Source organism: Sapajus apella, unplaced genomic scaffold, assembly GCF_009761245.1.
Source record: "Sapajus apella isolate SASKATOON/1434 unplaced genomic scaffold, GSC_monkey_1.0 scaffold14, whole genome shotgun sequence".
Lineage (NCBI taxonomy): Eukaryota > Metazoa > Chordata > Mammalia > Primates > Cebidae > Sapajus > Sapajus apella.
In genome coordinates, this window is record NW_022436954.1 from 8,183,368 (window position 1) to 8,196,236 (window position 12,869).

General features: G+C 50.8%; 1 protein-coding gene and 1 non-coding gene across 3 annotated transcripts in view; one reads left to right on the forward strand and one right to left on the reverse strand.

Annotated features, from left to right (window-relative positions):
* Nucleotides 1–374: 374 nt before the first annotated feature.
* Nucleotides 375–12,869, reverse strand: part of SLC3A2 (solute carrier family 3 member 2) — a 38,996-nt gene continuing 26,501 nt past the window's right edge. The window contains exons 1-10 of one of the 2 annotated variants that reach the window (XM_032283065.1): nucleotides 10,941–11,027; nucleotides 8,565–8,993; nucleotides 7,961–8,134; nucleotides 6,703–6,794; nucleotides 5,195–5,263; nucleotides 5,036–5,094; nucleotides 4,356–4,536; nucleotides 4,103–4,246; nucleotides 1,023–1,106; nucleotides 375–909 (exon numbers count right to left, since the gene is read on the reverse strand). In XM_032283065.1, the coding sequence (XP_032138956.1) occupies nucleotides 547–909; nucleotides 1,023–1,106; nucleotides 4,103–4,246; nucleotides 4,356–4,536; nucleotides 5,036–5,094; nucleotides 5,195–5,263; nucleotides 6,703–6,794; nucleotides 7,961–8,134; nucleotides 8,565–8,988 (1,590 nt within the window). In that variant the 5' untranslated portion in view covers nucleotides 8,989–8,993; nucleotides 10,941–11,027 and the 3' untranslated portion in view covers nucleotides 375–546. Of the gene's footprint in view, nucleotides 910–1,022; nucleotides 1,107–4,102; nucleotides 4,247–4,355; nucleotides 4,537–5,035; nucleotides 5,095–5,194; nucleotides 5,264–6,702; nucleotides 6,795–7,960; nucleotides 8,135–8,564; nucleotides 8,994–10,940; nucleotides 11,028–12,869 lie in introns of those variants that run through there. The other variant, XM_032283064.1, reaches the window with a different exon arrangement.
* Nucleotides 11,388–11,528, forward strand: LOC116555239. The gene has a single exon (XR_004270439.1). It is a non-coding gene; the product is annotated as a U4 spliceosomal RNA (small nuclear RNA).

Consider the following 12,869-nt stretch of genomic DNA (forward strand, 5'->3'; position numbering starts at 1 on the left):
AAAAACAAAACAGACCATCCCATCCCCTCTTTCTCCGTGAAAGGCCAAGTCTGCAAAAACAGGACAACTAACTAACTATGCTTCACTAGAGCCCTTTGCTGAGGGAGATGAGCTTGAGTTGGCAAGACCCAAGATGTCCAGAGAGCCCCGTGGCCCAGCACGGGTGAGGAGGCACGGGTGCTATCCCAGCCCTGACACTTTCTTGCTGTTGACTTTGGGGGGCCCCTCTTCTCTGAGCCTTGGTCCCTACGTAAATAATGAAGGAGTTGGAGTAGATGCATGGAACTCTCTAGCCAAAACACTATGGGGTAGGTCTGGGAGGGGAGGAGGAAGAGAAATTCCTACTACGAGAGAAGCAGAGGGAAGACAAGACCTCACCAGGCAGGAGTGACTTTTATTTGAAGGAAGAAAACACCCTATTTGGGGGTTCACTTATAATCTGCAAGACTGTTTTTTTTTAAAAAAAAAAAAGAGAGAGAGAAAAACGAGAACCCTAAAGGCCTGGGGAGGAAAAGAGAAGGGCAGTGGGTTTACGTCAGGCTGGGGTCAGGCCACATAGGGGAAGCGGAGCAGCAGCCCTTCGTGGGGCTCCAGTTTCAGGCTTTCCAGCTCAAGCGGGGAGCCCTCCTCACGGCCTGGCTGGGTGCTGAGCAGGAGGTCAGCTTTGGCTGGCAGGCTGGCACTGGCAGGCAGGTCGGAGGCCTGCAGCCCAGCCGAGAGACCCACGTCCCCAAAGTTAAGCACTACCAGGAAACGCTCATTCTGGTCCCAGTGGCGGATATAGGAGAAGAATCCAGGCCCAGAGGTGAGTGCATGGAAGTCCCCATGCAGTAGGGAGCGCTCCTTACTCCGCTGGTCACTCAGCCGCCGGAACAAGGAAAGGAGGGAGCCAGGATCTTCACTCTGGCCCTAAGAATGGTAAAAACGTAGCAGAAGCGAGTGAGGGAGGTCCCCTAGGTACAGATTTCTACAAGCCCAGCCCACCCCCCACTGGTCAGGTTCTGCCCATCTAAAACTCTTACCTTCACAGTCATGTTGGCACGTACAGCCGCTGAGATGTAAGGGAAGTTGGACTCATCCCACAGCATGACTGGAGCTTCCACAGGCTGAAAAGCAGAGAAAACAGGACTTTAAAAAGGCCTGGGGTCAGGCATGGTGGCTGACATCTGTAATTCCAGCACTCCGGGAGGCCAAGCCAAGAGGATCACTTGAGCTCAGGCATTTGAAAACAGCCTCAGCAACGTAGGCCGGGCGCGGTGGCTCAAACCTGTAATCCCAGCACTTTGGGAGGCCGAGGCGGGTGGATCACGAGGTCAAGAGATCGAGACCATCCTGGTCAACATGGTGAAACCCCGTCTCTACTAAAAATACAAAAAATTAGCTGGGCATGGTGGCACGTGCCTGTAATCCCAGCTACTCAGGAGGCTGAGGCAGGAGAATTGCCTGAACCTAGGAGATGGAGGTTGCGGTGAGCCGAGATCGCGCCATTGCACTCCAGCCTGGGTAACAAGAGCGAAACTCCGTCTCGAAAAAAAAAAAAGAAAAAAAGAAAAAAAAAAAACAGCCTCGGCAACGTAACAAGCCCTCATCCCTGGCAAAAATTTTTTTTTAATTAGCTGGTGTAGTATTACGTCCTTATAGTCCCAGCTACTGGGGAGGCGGAGGAGGGTGGATCACTTGAACACAGAAATTTGAGCTTGCAGTGAGCCATGACTGTGCCACTGCACTCCAGCCTGGGCAACAGAGTGAGACCCTGTCTCAAAAAAAAACCCTGGGCCCACTGTCCTTTATCCCTCTTCCCATTCCCATCCTTATTGGTATATAAGCCCCCTGACTCAGGTCTGGCTTTTTTTTTTTTTTTTTTTTTTTTTTGAGATAGAGACTCGCTGTGTTGCCCAGGCTGGAGTGCAGTGGTGCCATCTCAGTTCACTGCAACCTCTGCCTCCTGGGTTCATGCAATTGTCCTGCCTCAGCCTCCCATGGAGCTGAGACTACATGCACGTGCCACCACACCCAGGTAATTTTTTTGTATTTTTAGTAGAGATGGGGTTTCACCATGCTGGACAGGGTGGTTTAGAACTCCTTACCTCAGGTGACCCAGTCACCTCAGCCTCCCAAAGTGCTGGGATTACAGGTATAAGCCACCACGGCCAGCCTGGCTAACGACTGGACAAGCAAGGCAAGCTCCCACCTCAGGGTTTTCACATATACGCTGTTACCCCTCAGCCGACAGAGCTCGCAGATGGCTCAAGTCAGCTCTCACTTCCCTCAGGTCTTTGCTTGGTTATCTCACCAGGTTTCCTGTGGCTACTCCCTGTGAAACAAGCCCCAGCCGGCGTGGTGGCTCCTGCCTGTAATTCTAGCACTTTGGGAGGTTGAGGGGGGCTCATGATAAGGTCAGGAGATCGAGACCATCCTGGACAACATGGTGAAACCCTGTCTCTACTAAAAATACAAAAATTAGCTGGGCGTGGTAGTGTGTGCCTGTTGTCCTAGATACTCAGGAGGCTGAGGCAGGGAAATTGCTTGAACCAGAGAGGCGGAGGTTGCAGTGAGCCAAGATCAAGCCACTGCACTCAAGCCTGGGTAACAGAACAAGACTCTGTCTCAAAAAAAAAAAAAAAAAAAAAAAAAAAGAACAAACCCCATCACCCCCTATTCTCTAGGCTCCTTACCCTGCCTTCTTTTGCATAGCACTCATCAGCAGCTGGCATTTTATTTATGCATATCTAATTACCTAACCACCTCCAGCTCACTTATGCAATGCTGTATCCTCAGTGTTAACAGATAAATCCACGGACTAAATGAGTAACTGGTTCTATACACATCATGCTGATGGCTGGGTGCAGTGTCTCACACCTGTAATCCCAGCGGTTTGGGAGGCCAAGGTCAGGGGATCACTTGCATCCTGGAGTTTGAGACCAGCTCGGGCAACATAATGAGACCACGCCTCTATGGATTTTTAAAATTCGCTGCAGTCAGGCACAGTGGCTCACACCTGTAGTCTCAGCACTTTGGGAGGTCAGGGCAGGCAGATCGATGGAGCCCAGGAGTTGAAGACCAGCCTGGGCAACAACAGGCTAAGGTGGGAGTACTGGTTGAACCCAAGAGTCAAAGGTTGCAGTGAGACATAATCGCACCACCAGCCTGAGCGACAGGGCAAGACCCTGTCTCTAAAGTAAAGAAACAAAAAGATTGGCTGGGCATAGTGGCATGCACCTGTAGTCTCACCTACTCAGGAGACTGAGGTGGAATGACGACTTCAGCCTGGGACGCAGAGGCTGCAGTGAACCAAGATCATGCCAATGCATTCCAGCCTGGGCGACATAGTGAAATGCTATCTCGAAGAAAAAAAATGTCAAAGACCAACAGTAACCCCGTGTCTAAAGCTATCGAATGCCTTTGTAGTAGCACCCCTACCATATGCTTCTTTTTTTTCTTTTTCTTTTTCTTTTGAGAAGGCTTCTCAGTCTGTTGCCGAGGCTGGAGTGTGGTGGCACGATCTCGATTCACTCTGCCTCCCAGTTCAAGCGATTCTCCTGACTCAGCCTCCCCAGTAGCTGGGACTACAGGTGTGCACCATCACACTCAGCTAATTTTTGTATTTTCAGTAGAGACAGGGTTTCACCATGCTGGCCAGGCTGGTTGATCCACCTACCTCAGCCTCCCAAAGTGCTGGGAATACAGACATAAGCCACCATGCCCAGCCACTGCCTTGTACTTCTCCCTTATTTGTCTGGCTCCCTCACTAAACTATGAGCCCCTGAGGGCACAGAATCTAGCACAGTACCCTCTGTCCAAAGAATAAAGGAACGAATGAATAAATGGTGACTACCATACTAAACATCTTCCAGGTACCAGGCATTACCATTAAAAACATGCCCTCATTTAATCCTAACCACCCTTCAGAAACTACAGTAACACAAGAGATGACAAAATTCAGAAGGGTAAAATAATTTGCCCAAAGCCACACAGACACTCAGCTACCAACTAGGAATCAAATGCAGTTTCACCCAAGGCTAATGTCTCTCTGCTGCCATCCTCAGAATCATGTTAAGATGGATAAACAAATTCCCTTTGATGGACAGACAGCAAACAGTACCTGTCCAGGAACGGCAGCCGCTTCCAGGCCAATCTCATCCCCGTAGCTGAAAACAGGGGTCCCTGGCAGGGTGAAGAGCATCAGCTGGTAGAGTCGGAGAAGTTGAGCCGGCAGGAAGGAAGTCAGGAGCCCCGCCTGAGACAACTACAAGGAGAGACTCCAGTGAGCCCCGTCACCCACCCCTGCCTCCCTCTCCCAACAACCCTTTCTCCCAAAGCCCACCTGCCCCCTTTCCCACCAGCATGGTACTCACACTCCAGCTGCACCAGCGATTGCCAGTGGCATTCAAATACTGTGTGACTAGGGATTTTGTATGCTCCCCAGTGAAACTGGAATTAGACAGGTATGAGCTAGTCAACAGCAAGTCTTTGTTGGATTCGAGTAGGCTCAGGATCTGCTGAAGGTCGGAGGAGTTAGTCCCTGCAATCAAGAGCCTGCAGAGGGGAGAGAGGGGGTCAAGGTTGGTATAAGAAAGAATGGGGCCAGGGGCCATGGCTCACACCTGTAATCCCAGCACTTTGGGAAGCCGAGGCAGGTGGATCACTTGGGATCAGGAGTTCAGGACCAGCTTGACCAACATAGTGAAACCCCATCTCTACTAAAAATGTAAAATTAGCCAGGTATAGTGGTGCATGCCTGTATTCCCAGCTACTTGGGATGCTGAGGCAGGAGAATCACTTGAACCCAGGAGGAGGAAGTCACAGTGAGTGGAGATCGCGCCATTGCACTCCAGCCTGAGCAAGAAGAGCAAAACTCCGTCAAGGAAGAAAAGAATATGACTCTTAGCGGAGGAAAAATTTAATAAAAAAAAAAAAAAGAAAGAAAAGGATAAAGAAAGCTCTCTAGACTAGGAACCCCCACTTCTTAGGCCTAGCACTCCACTGAGGGGTTCCCACAATGGAGCTGAGTCAGCAAAATGGTGCCTGTACCCACCTATCTTCACCGAAGCCATTGGTGATGTTTTGCCACTCAGCCAAGAATGAGGATGCATCCTAGAAAGAAAAGCAGAATCAAGAAACAGAAGGTATCCCCAGCTTCTGAGTCCCTCTGTTCTCACCCAAGCTTTGTCCCTAATATGGAAAGGGAACTCACCTTCAGATTCTCTATGTTCCGAACCTGGAACCCATCCACACCAGCTTGCAGCCAAAACTCCAGAGCATCCTATAGGGGGCAGAATAGTAGAGGACAGACATCAATTCTCAGGAAAAGGCTCCAAAAATTCCAGCCCACACTAAACCTCACCCACCACACACTTCCCCAGGACCTAGGGAGAGCCTTGTGCCTTGCCTGGGTCTTCCCCACCTGCACTACAAGGGCTTGGCCCTGGCACCCCTCCAGTTCTACCCTTCCACTGATTTTCTTAGTGCTATGGCATTTTAGTTCTCTATTCCTGCCTCTGGCAAATCACACACCTTCACCTTTGAAAGCTACAGAGAGGGGCCCAGAGAAGATGTCCACAAACATAACTTCGTTTAACACTTAGTATTGGAACGTTAGTATATCTGTTTTAGAGATGAAGAAACAGAGAAGCAGGGAGACATGTCCGTGGGTCATAATCAGTGAGCAGCAGACAGGATCTAAAATGTCAGTCAAGATCCCCCCTCTCCCAGTTTACTGAGGTCTGGGGAAGGAGTGAGTACAACAGCTGCTCAGAGCAAGACCAAGGATCAAAGATTGAAATTCAAAGCACAGCCTCAGGGCAGTTTCGATTTGAAAAGAGGCCAGTGCTGCAGAATAGAGCCCTGGCAGTCATCTGATGCACAATGTGGAACTTCCCCCCACTCTCCCTTTCTTCCCTTTCCCTGGGCCCCTGCTCTGTCCTCTGGTCTCCATTTCCATGTGAGCGTACCACCCCTCACACCAAAACATCCAAAAACATTCCCTTATCAGTAACTTTTAGAAGGTCCCCTAGGCAAGGCCTAAACTGGACAATCCCCGGGTCCTACCCAAATGCTGGGAGTCTAGAATTCTATCTCAGAATGACAGCTACCAGCAGTGTCAGTATCCGCCTCCATTTTTGTTCTACCCATTCTGAACAAGTCAGTGTCCTAGGATCCAGGCATCAGGAGCTAGAGTGACATTCAAAGCCCTACTCCTAGCCTGCCGGGTATAGATTTGAGCCTATGGCAAATGAGATACAGTTATACAGGGAATTAGAAAACATCTATAAGATACTCGGCATAGTCCCAGACACATAGGAGTAACCCAGTGCTTATAATTTCAGACTGGGCTCTATTCCAAACACATCAAACAAGAAGTGGGAAACCAGTCAGGATAGGATTCCCACAGACAAAGAGCTTCCTCTCCCAAAAGAAAGAAAAATCAAACTTCCAGACTGACATCTGAGAAGGTCCCTTCCTGGCACTGTCTCATCCTCAGAGTCAAGGAAATAAGAAATATAAGAGATCAGAAAAGGAACAAGAAAAACAGAGGTGTGCTATTGGCCTATCCTTCGACTACGGGAGGAGGCATTCCTGCTTGGCCCCAAGGAGCAAAGGGACCCTTCAACTGGAGCCAGGCTGGGTCTACAGGGCTTGCTGTGAAGGGACCATCCCAGCCCCAGCATCTGACTTCCACCAGCCATCAGCTCCAACACTCACCTTCACCTTGGTGGCCACAGTGTCAACCTGAGTGGAGAACCATGAGTTCTCACCCTGATAGTTGGGAGTGAGGTCCAGAATGACGCGGATGCCTAGAACAACGGAGGAAGAGGCAGTCATGAGACAGTCTAGGGGTTAAGGAGAAATAAGGAAATCACAAACGCAAGTCACTGAGTGTTTCCTATGTATTATTTGGTACAAAAGCTTGAATCTGAACCCTGGCAAAATTCATCCCATTGAAATAGATGTGAGCAAGGAAGGGCCTTAAGATATTGGAAGGCAGGCCAGGTGTGGAGGCTCATGCCTGTAATCCCAGCACTTTGGGAGGCCGAGGCAGGCGGATCACTTGAGGTCAGGAGTTCAAAACCAGCCTGGCAAACATGGTGAAAAACATCTCTAAAAATAAAAAAATTGCCGGGTGTGGTGGCTCACAAGGTCAGGAGTTTGAGACCAGCCTGGCCAACATGGTGAAACCCCGTGTCTACTAAAAACAAAAAAGTAGCCGGTGTGGTGGTGGGCACCTGTAATCTCAGCTACTCAGGAGGATGAGGCAGGAGAATTGCTTGAACTGGGGAGGCAGAGGTTGCAGTGAGCCAAGATCTCACACCACTGTACTCCACCCTGGGCAAAAGAGCAAGACTCCATCTCAGGGGGGAAAAAATTATCCAGAATTATCCAGGTATGGTGGCACATGGCTGTAGTTGCAGCTACTCAGGAGCTGAGCCAAGAGAATCACTCGAACCCCAGGGGAGGAGGTTGCAGCAGTAAGCTGAGATCATGCCACTGCACTCCAGCCTCGGTGACAGAACGAGACTCCATTGTAAAAAAAAAAAAAAAAAAAAGACATTGGAAAGCAGAAAGTTTATAGTGCAGAGAAGTGGACCCTGTGTTCCCCACTCCCAAAGTCAACCTTTTTAAACATGTGTCTATACTGAGTTGTAAAACAACATTTGGGATTTCCAACCCCCAAAAGAACATATTGTTTTACAAGTCTCAAACCACTGATTTAGTAAATATCTACATTTTGCAAATAAGGGCATTGAAGCCCAGAAGTTAAATGACCTGTTCAAGATTCCACAGCCAAGTAGAAAGCCCCCAAACGACTGGACAAATAAATCCATTTTAGGCTGAAGACAACCAACTCTTCCCTCTACCTGCCCTAGGAAAACTCAGAGCCAGTTAAGCTAAAACTTTTATCCTACTTTTCCTCTGGCCAAGTCCTTTCTACTTGTTTCCTTGGGAACCCCAAGATACCCACTCTTTTTTTTGGCAGATTGCAAGAGACTGGCAAAATCTTCCTTGGAACCAAAATTAGGGTCGATCTGCAGCAAGTCGGTCCCAGCAACATCATCCTTCTGGTTCTTGTGAATTGGGCCCAGCACAAGGCCCTTCACCTTCAGAGAGCTCAGGTAATCGAGATGCCCCTTCAGACCTGAAATGGGGGGCTGGGTTAACAGGTAAGTCTCCTCTGAGGGGCCCCAGACCTCCCCACTCTCCCTTCCCCCAGAGCCTAAGGGTGGGACTGGGAGGGGGGACGGGGGAAAGGGGGAGGTGAGATTGAATCACGAGACTCAGGAGCTGATGTAAGGAGCCCTGCAAGTTACTTCAGAAACCGGTTGCAACTGGCTCCAGGCGCCGCTGGGAGTGAGGACGCTGAGTCACCCACCCTCGTGACAGAGTGAGGGGCGGGTCGGCTTTCTTCAAAGAAAGGAGGGAAGGACAATGTGCGGGGAGGGGTGTGGGGAGGGGAACAGTCCTGGGTACCGGATGGAGGGGAGAACCGGCTAGATCACTCTAGGGACAGGTGAGGGGGTCTGTGCAGGCCACAGATTCAACCAAGGACAGGCACGCGCTGCACTCACCCGCCAGGTTGCCCGCGCCGTTGCCCTGGAAGCCCTGAAGGTCGCCGATGCGGTAGAGGGCGCCCGTGTGCCACCACTTCTGCACGGGTAGATCGCGACAGCGCGGCGCCCGCACGATTATGACCACGGCACCTGCCAGCATACCGAGCCAGCCGAGCCAGAAGAGCAGCAGCAGCACCCAGCGGGTGCGCACCCAGCCGGGGCTGCCTGCCACCTTCAGCAGCTCCTCTTTGGAAAGGCCCGTGAACTTGGCCGCGGCTGCCGCCTCCGCCTCGTCTTCCGCCACCTTGATCTTCACCAGACCATTCTTCTCGGCGCCCGCTACGGCCATGGCCGCCCCAGACGCCGCGTTCATCGGCTGCTTCTCGGGTTCTAGCTCATTCAGCTCCACCTCCTTCATATCCACCTCGGTGTCCTGACTCATGGTGCCTGCAGAACCGGCGACACAACTCAGACTGCGGTCAGATGGTGGCTCAACCCCTACCCGGACCTCCGGACACAGAACGATCTCCCTGGCCGGTGTGACTACGCGCAGCTTCCTCTAGTACATCTGCTCGGCAGCGGGCGCGGCCTCAGGGTGGAGGCAGTGGAGCCGAGCCGAGCCCCGCCCCGCCCCGCCCCTTAAGGTGGAACCTCGGCGACGGCCCCAGCCGTTGTGGGCGGCTCAGGGTAGTAAAGTCAGGAACACGCCTCCGACAGTACTTCCTGCGTCGTCCTATTTCTCATCTCCAACCTGTCTAACCCTGAGGTTCAGCTGAGGCTGGGACGGCTTGGCACGGAGCCACCTTTAAGTGGAAGAGGCCTGTGATCCAGCCCCAAATCCCGAGGCCCCTCCAGCGTCCCTTAGGCTTAACCGCCTCCAAAGGCCCCTACCTCTTCGCCCATTCCGGCAGGCTAGTGACTATCCCAACACCATCCTCTACTCGCCCCTGGTTCAGGGCTCTGGCCACCGCCTGGTATTCCCAGCTTTGCATGGCTGCTAACACTCTCAGAGGCCGCCAGACACAGCTTCTGTCTTTTCCCCAAGGCTTGCCCTCCCAGGCCTCTGGGACTTGGTGTAGACCTCTGCTTCCGTGCAGGGCTTACTCCCACTCGTTTTGCAAGACTCTTCTTGAGTTTATTTCAGGTACTTCCTCATGCAGCAACTATTTATGGTGTACTCACTACAATACTTTGCTTCGTTAACTTTATTGAATTAACGCTAATCCAGTCTTCTTCACAGTACTTTAAAATCGACGTTTGGACAGGAGAGTGGAGGTAGACGCCCCCCTTCTTATCCTACCCCACCCCCAGCTGGATGTTTAGCAGCTAGGAATCAGACATCCAGAAGAGACTGACTGGGCTGTAAAGAACGTAACAGAGCTGGGAATCAGAGGCATCCACCTTTTTCCTAGAATAGACCAGAAGATGCCACGGCCAGACTCTTACCCACCTTACAGGGCACAGATTACCCAAACTCCCCCAAGGTCCTGTCTCCCTATCACTTCACTATATTAGGCCTTGGAGGCAGCTGGTACTGCAGACTCTTTGAAGACCTCTAGAATTCCCTCCACAGGGTCCTTGGATTGAAGTGGGGCAGAGACAAGGTTCAGAGCAGGAAACTACCGGACATCAACACCATGGAGTGCCAACACTCTCCGGAACTCCTTGTTCCTAAACAGCGCCAGTTGGGTTATTTTCAGAGAGGAGCTGGAGGAAATCGGTTCTTTCTCCCTTTCCCACCGAGGCTGGAAGCCAAGATTGCTGTGTACTTAGAAGAAAGCAAAACCCAGTATCTTAAGTAATAACAGAGAAAACGGTGTAGAAAGGCTTATCCTCTGCCAGTCCCTTCTGCAGCCCAAGGCATCCATCCCCATCCCCACCCTAGGAACAAGAGGTGCATGGGGCTGTAAGAAGCAGAGCAAGTGGGTAGAGATTGGGGTTCAGACCAGTGCTCAAAGATAAGAGGTCCAAGGTGCCCTGCATGTGCCAGATAAAAAGTGCCAACCAGAGGTTCTGAACAGACTTTATCTCTAGCACGAAAGCTCAAGGCTCGGTGCAATGACTCATGCCTGTCACCTAGCCCTTTGGGAGGCCAAGGAGGGAGGATTGCTTGAGGATAAGAGTTTAAGGCCAACCTGGGCAACATAGTAAGACCCCATTTCAAAATAAAGACATAAATAAATTTTAAAATTATCTGGGCCTGGCTGGGCACAGTGGCTCATGCCTGTAATATCAGCTATGGCATGAGAAATGGCGGCTATGGCATGAGAAATCACTTGAACCTAGGAGGCACAGGTTGCAGTGAGCCGAGACTGGCCCACTGCACTCCAGTCTGGGTGACAAAGCAAGACTCTGCCTCAAAAAAACTAACAGGCCAGGTGTGGTGGCTGACACCTGTAATCCCAGCACTTTGGGAGACTGAGGCCGGTGGATCACTTGAGGTCAGGAGTTCAAGACCAGCCAGGTCAACATGGTGAAACCTCATCTCTATTAAAAATACAAAAACTAACCAGGCGAGGTGGTGCATGACTGTAGTCACAGACTTGGAGGAGTGAGGCACAAGAATCTCTTGAACCTGAGAGGCAAGGTTGCAGTGAGCCAAGACAGCGCAGCTGCACTCCAGCCTGGATGACAGAGTGAGACTGTCTCAAAAAAAAAAAATTATCTGGGACTCCTGATGTGTCCCTGTAAGTCCCATCAAGTGCCAACACTTAAGGGAAGCAAAAGCAAGAGGATCACGTGAGTCCAGGAGGTTGTGAGGCGGCAGTGAGTGATGGTGGCACCACTGCATCCCAGCCTAGGAGACAGACCAAGACGCTGTCTCTAAAAATAAATAAGAAAAGCTTTGCACAGTGGCAGTATCGTAGCCAATGAGGTTTGTCCGAGGTGCGATTATTGCTAATTGAAAACTTTTCCCAATACCCCGTGGTGACGACTCGCAATACAGTCAGCACTGGCAATTTTTGACAGTCTCTATGGAGACTGACTTAAAAAAATAAATAAATAAATATAAAAAAGGTTGAAAACTGGCCGGGCGCGGTGGCTCACGCTTGTAATCCCAGCACTTTGGGAGGCCGAGGCGGGTGGATCACGAGGTCAAGAGATCGAGACCATCCTGGTCAACATGGTGAAACCCCGTCTCTACTAAAACTACAAAAAATTAGCTGGGCATGGTGGTGCGTGCCTATAATCCCAGCTACTCAGGAGGCTGAGGCAGGAGAATTGCCTGAACCCAGGAAGCGGAGGTTGCGGTGAGCCGAGATCGCGCCATTGCACTCCAGCCTGGGTAACAAGAGCGAAACTCTGTCTCAAAAAAAAAAAAAAAAAAAAAAAGGTTGAAAACTGTGAGGTCAGAAGCCGTCTTTGAGATGGTCCAACATAACTCCCTAGAAACATAGTATCTCACTCACAGACCCTCATGGCTCTAAACAGCTTGAGTCAATTCCTTTTGTGTGTGTGTGTGTGTGTGTGTGTGTGTGTGTGTGGTTTTGTTTGTTTGTCAGGTTCAAGCAATTCTTCTGCCAGAGCCTCCCAGTAGCTGGGATTACAGGTGTCCACCACCACACCCTGCTAGTTTTGTATTTCTAGAAGAGACAGGGTTTCACCATGTTGGCCAGGCTGGTCTTGAACTCCTGACCTCAGGTGATATGCATGCCTAGGTCTCCCAAAGTGCTGGGATTGCAGGCGTGAGTCACTGTGCCCGGCCTGAAGTCAGTTCCTTCTCACGCATAAAGAGGATAAAACAGCTTGCTTCTCCATTCTTATCAGCCACCACCCGCTTCACCCTCCAGCCACATCCGCCTTCAAACACCTGCCAGTCTCACAACAACACACTAGGCTTTTTCAGGCCTTTGCATCTTGTACATGCTATACCTCTGCTGCTGGCCCTTCCTGTTCTTCCGCTCAACCTCATGAGCTCCTACTGATTCAAGATCCAGCTCAAGGACAGCTTTTCTCAACTCCTCAGACAGAATTACTTCCCCTCCACCATGCATCTGCCTCTGCTACAATCATGCCCCATTGGTTTATTACATTTCTTTGCCTGGATGTCTGTTTGTCCTTAAGTGGCAGGAGCTTTGTGCTTTTCGTCGATGAATCTGCCTGCTTGGAGGCAGCATATATATAGTAAGCAATTGCTGTTTGATAAATAGTGGATGAACTATGTCAATCAAAAGTAATATCTCCCTTCTTCGAAACAACAGTAATGGGCCGGGCGCGGTGGCTCAAGCCTGTAATCCCAGCACTTTGGGAGGCCGAGGCGGGTGGATCACGAGGTCAAGAGATCGAGACCATCCTGGTCAACATGGTGAAACCCCGTCTCTA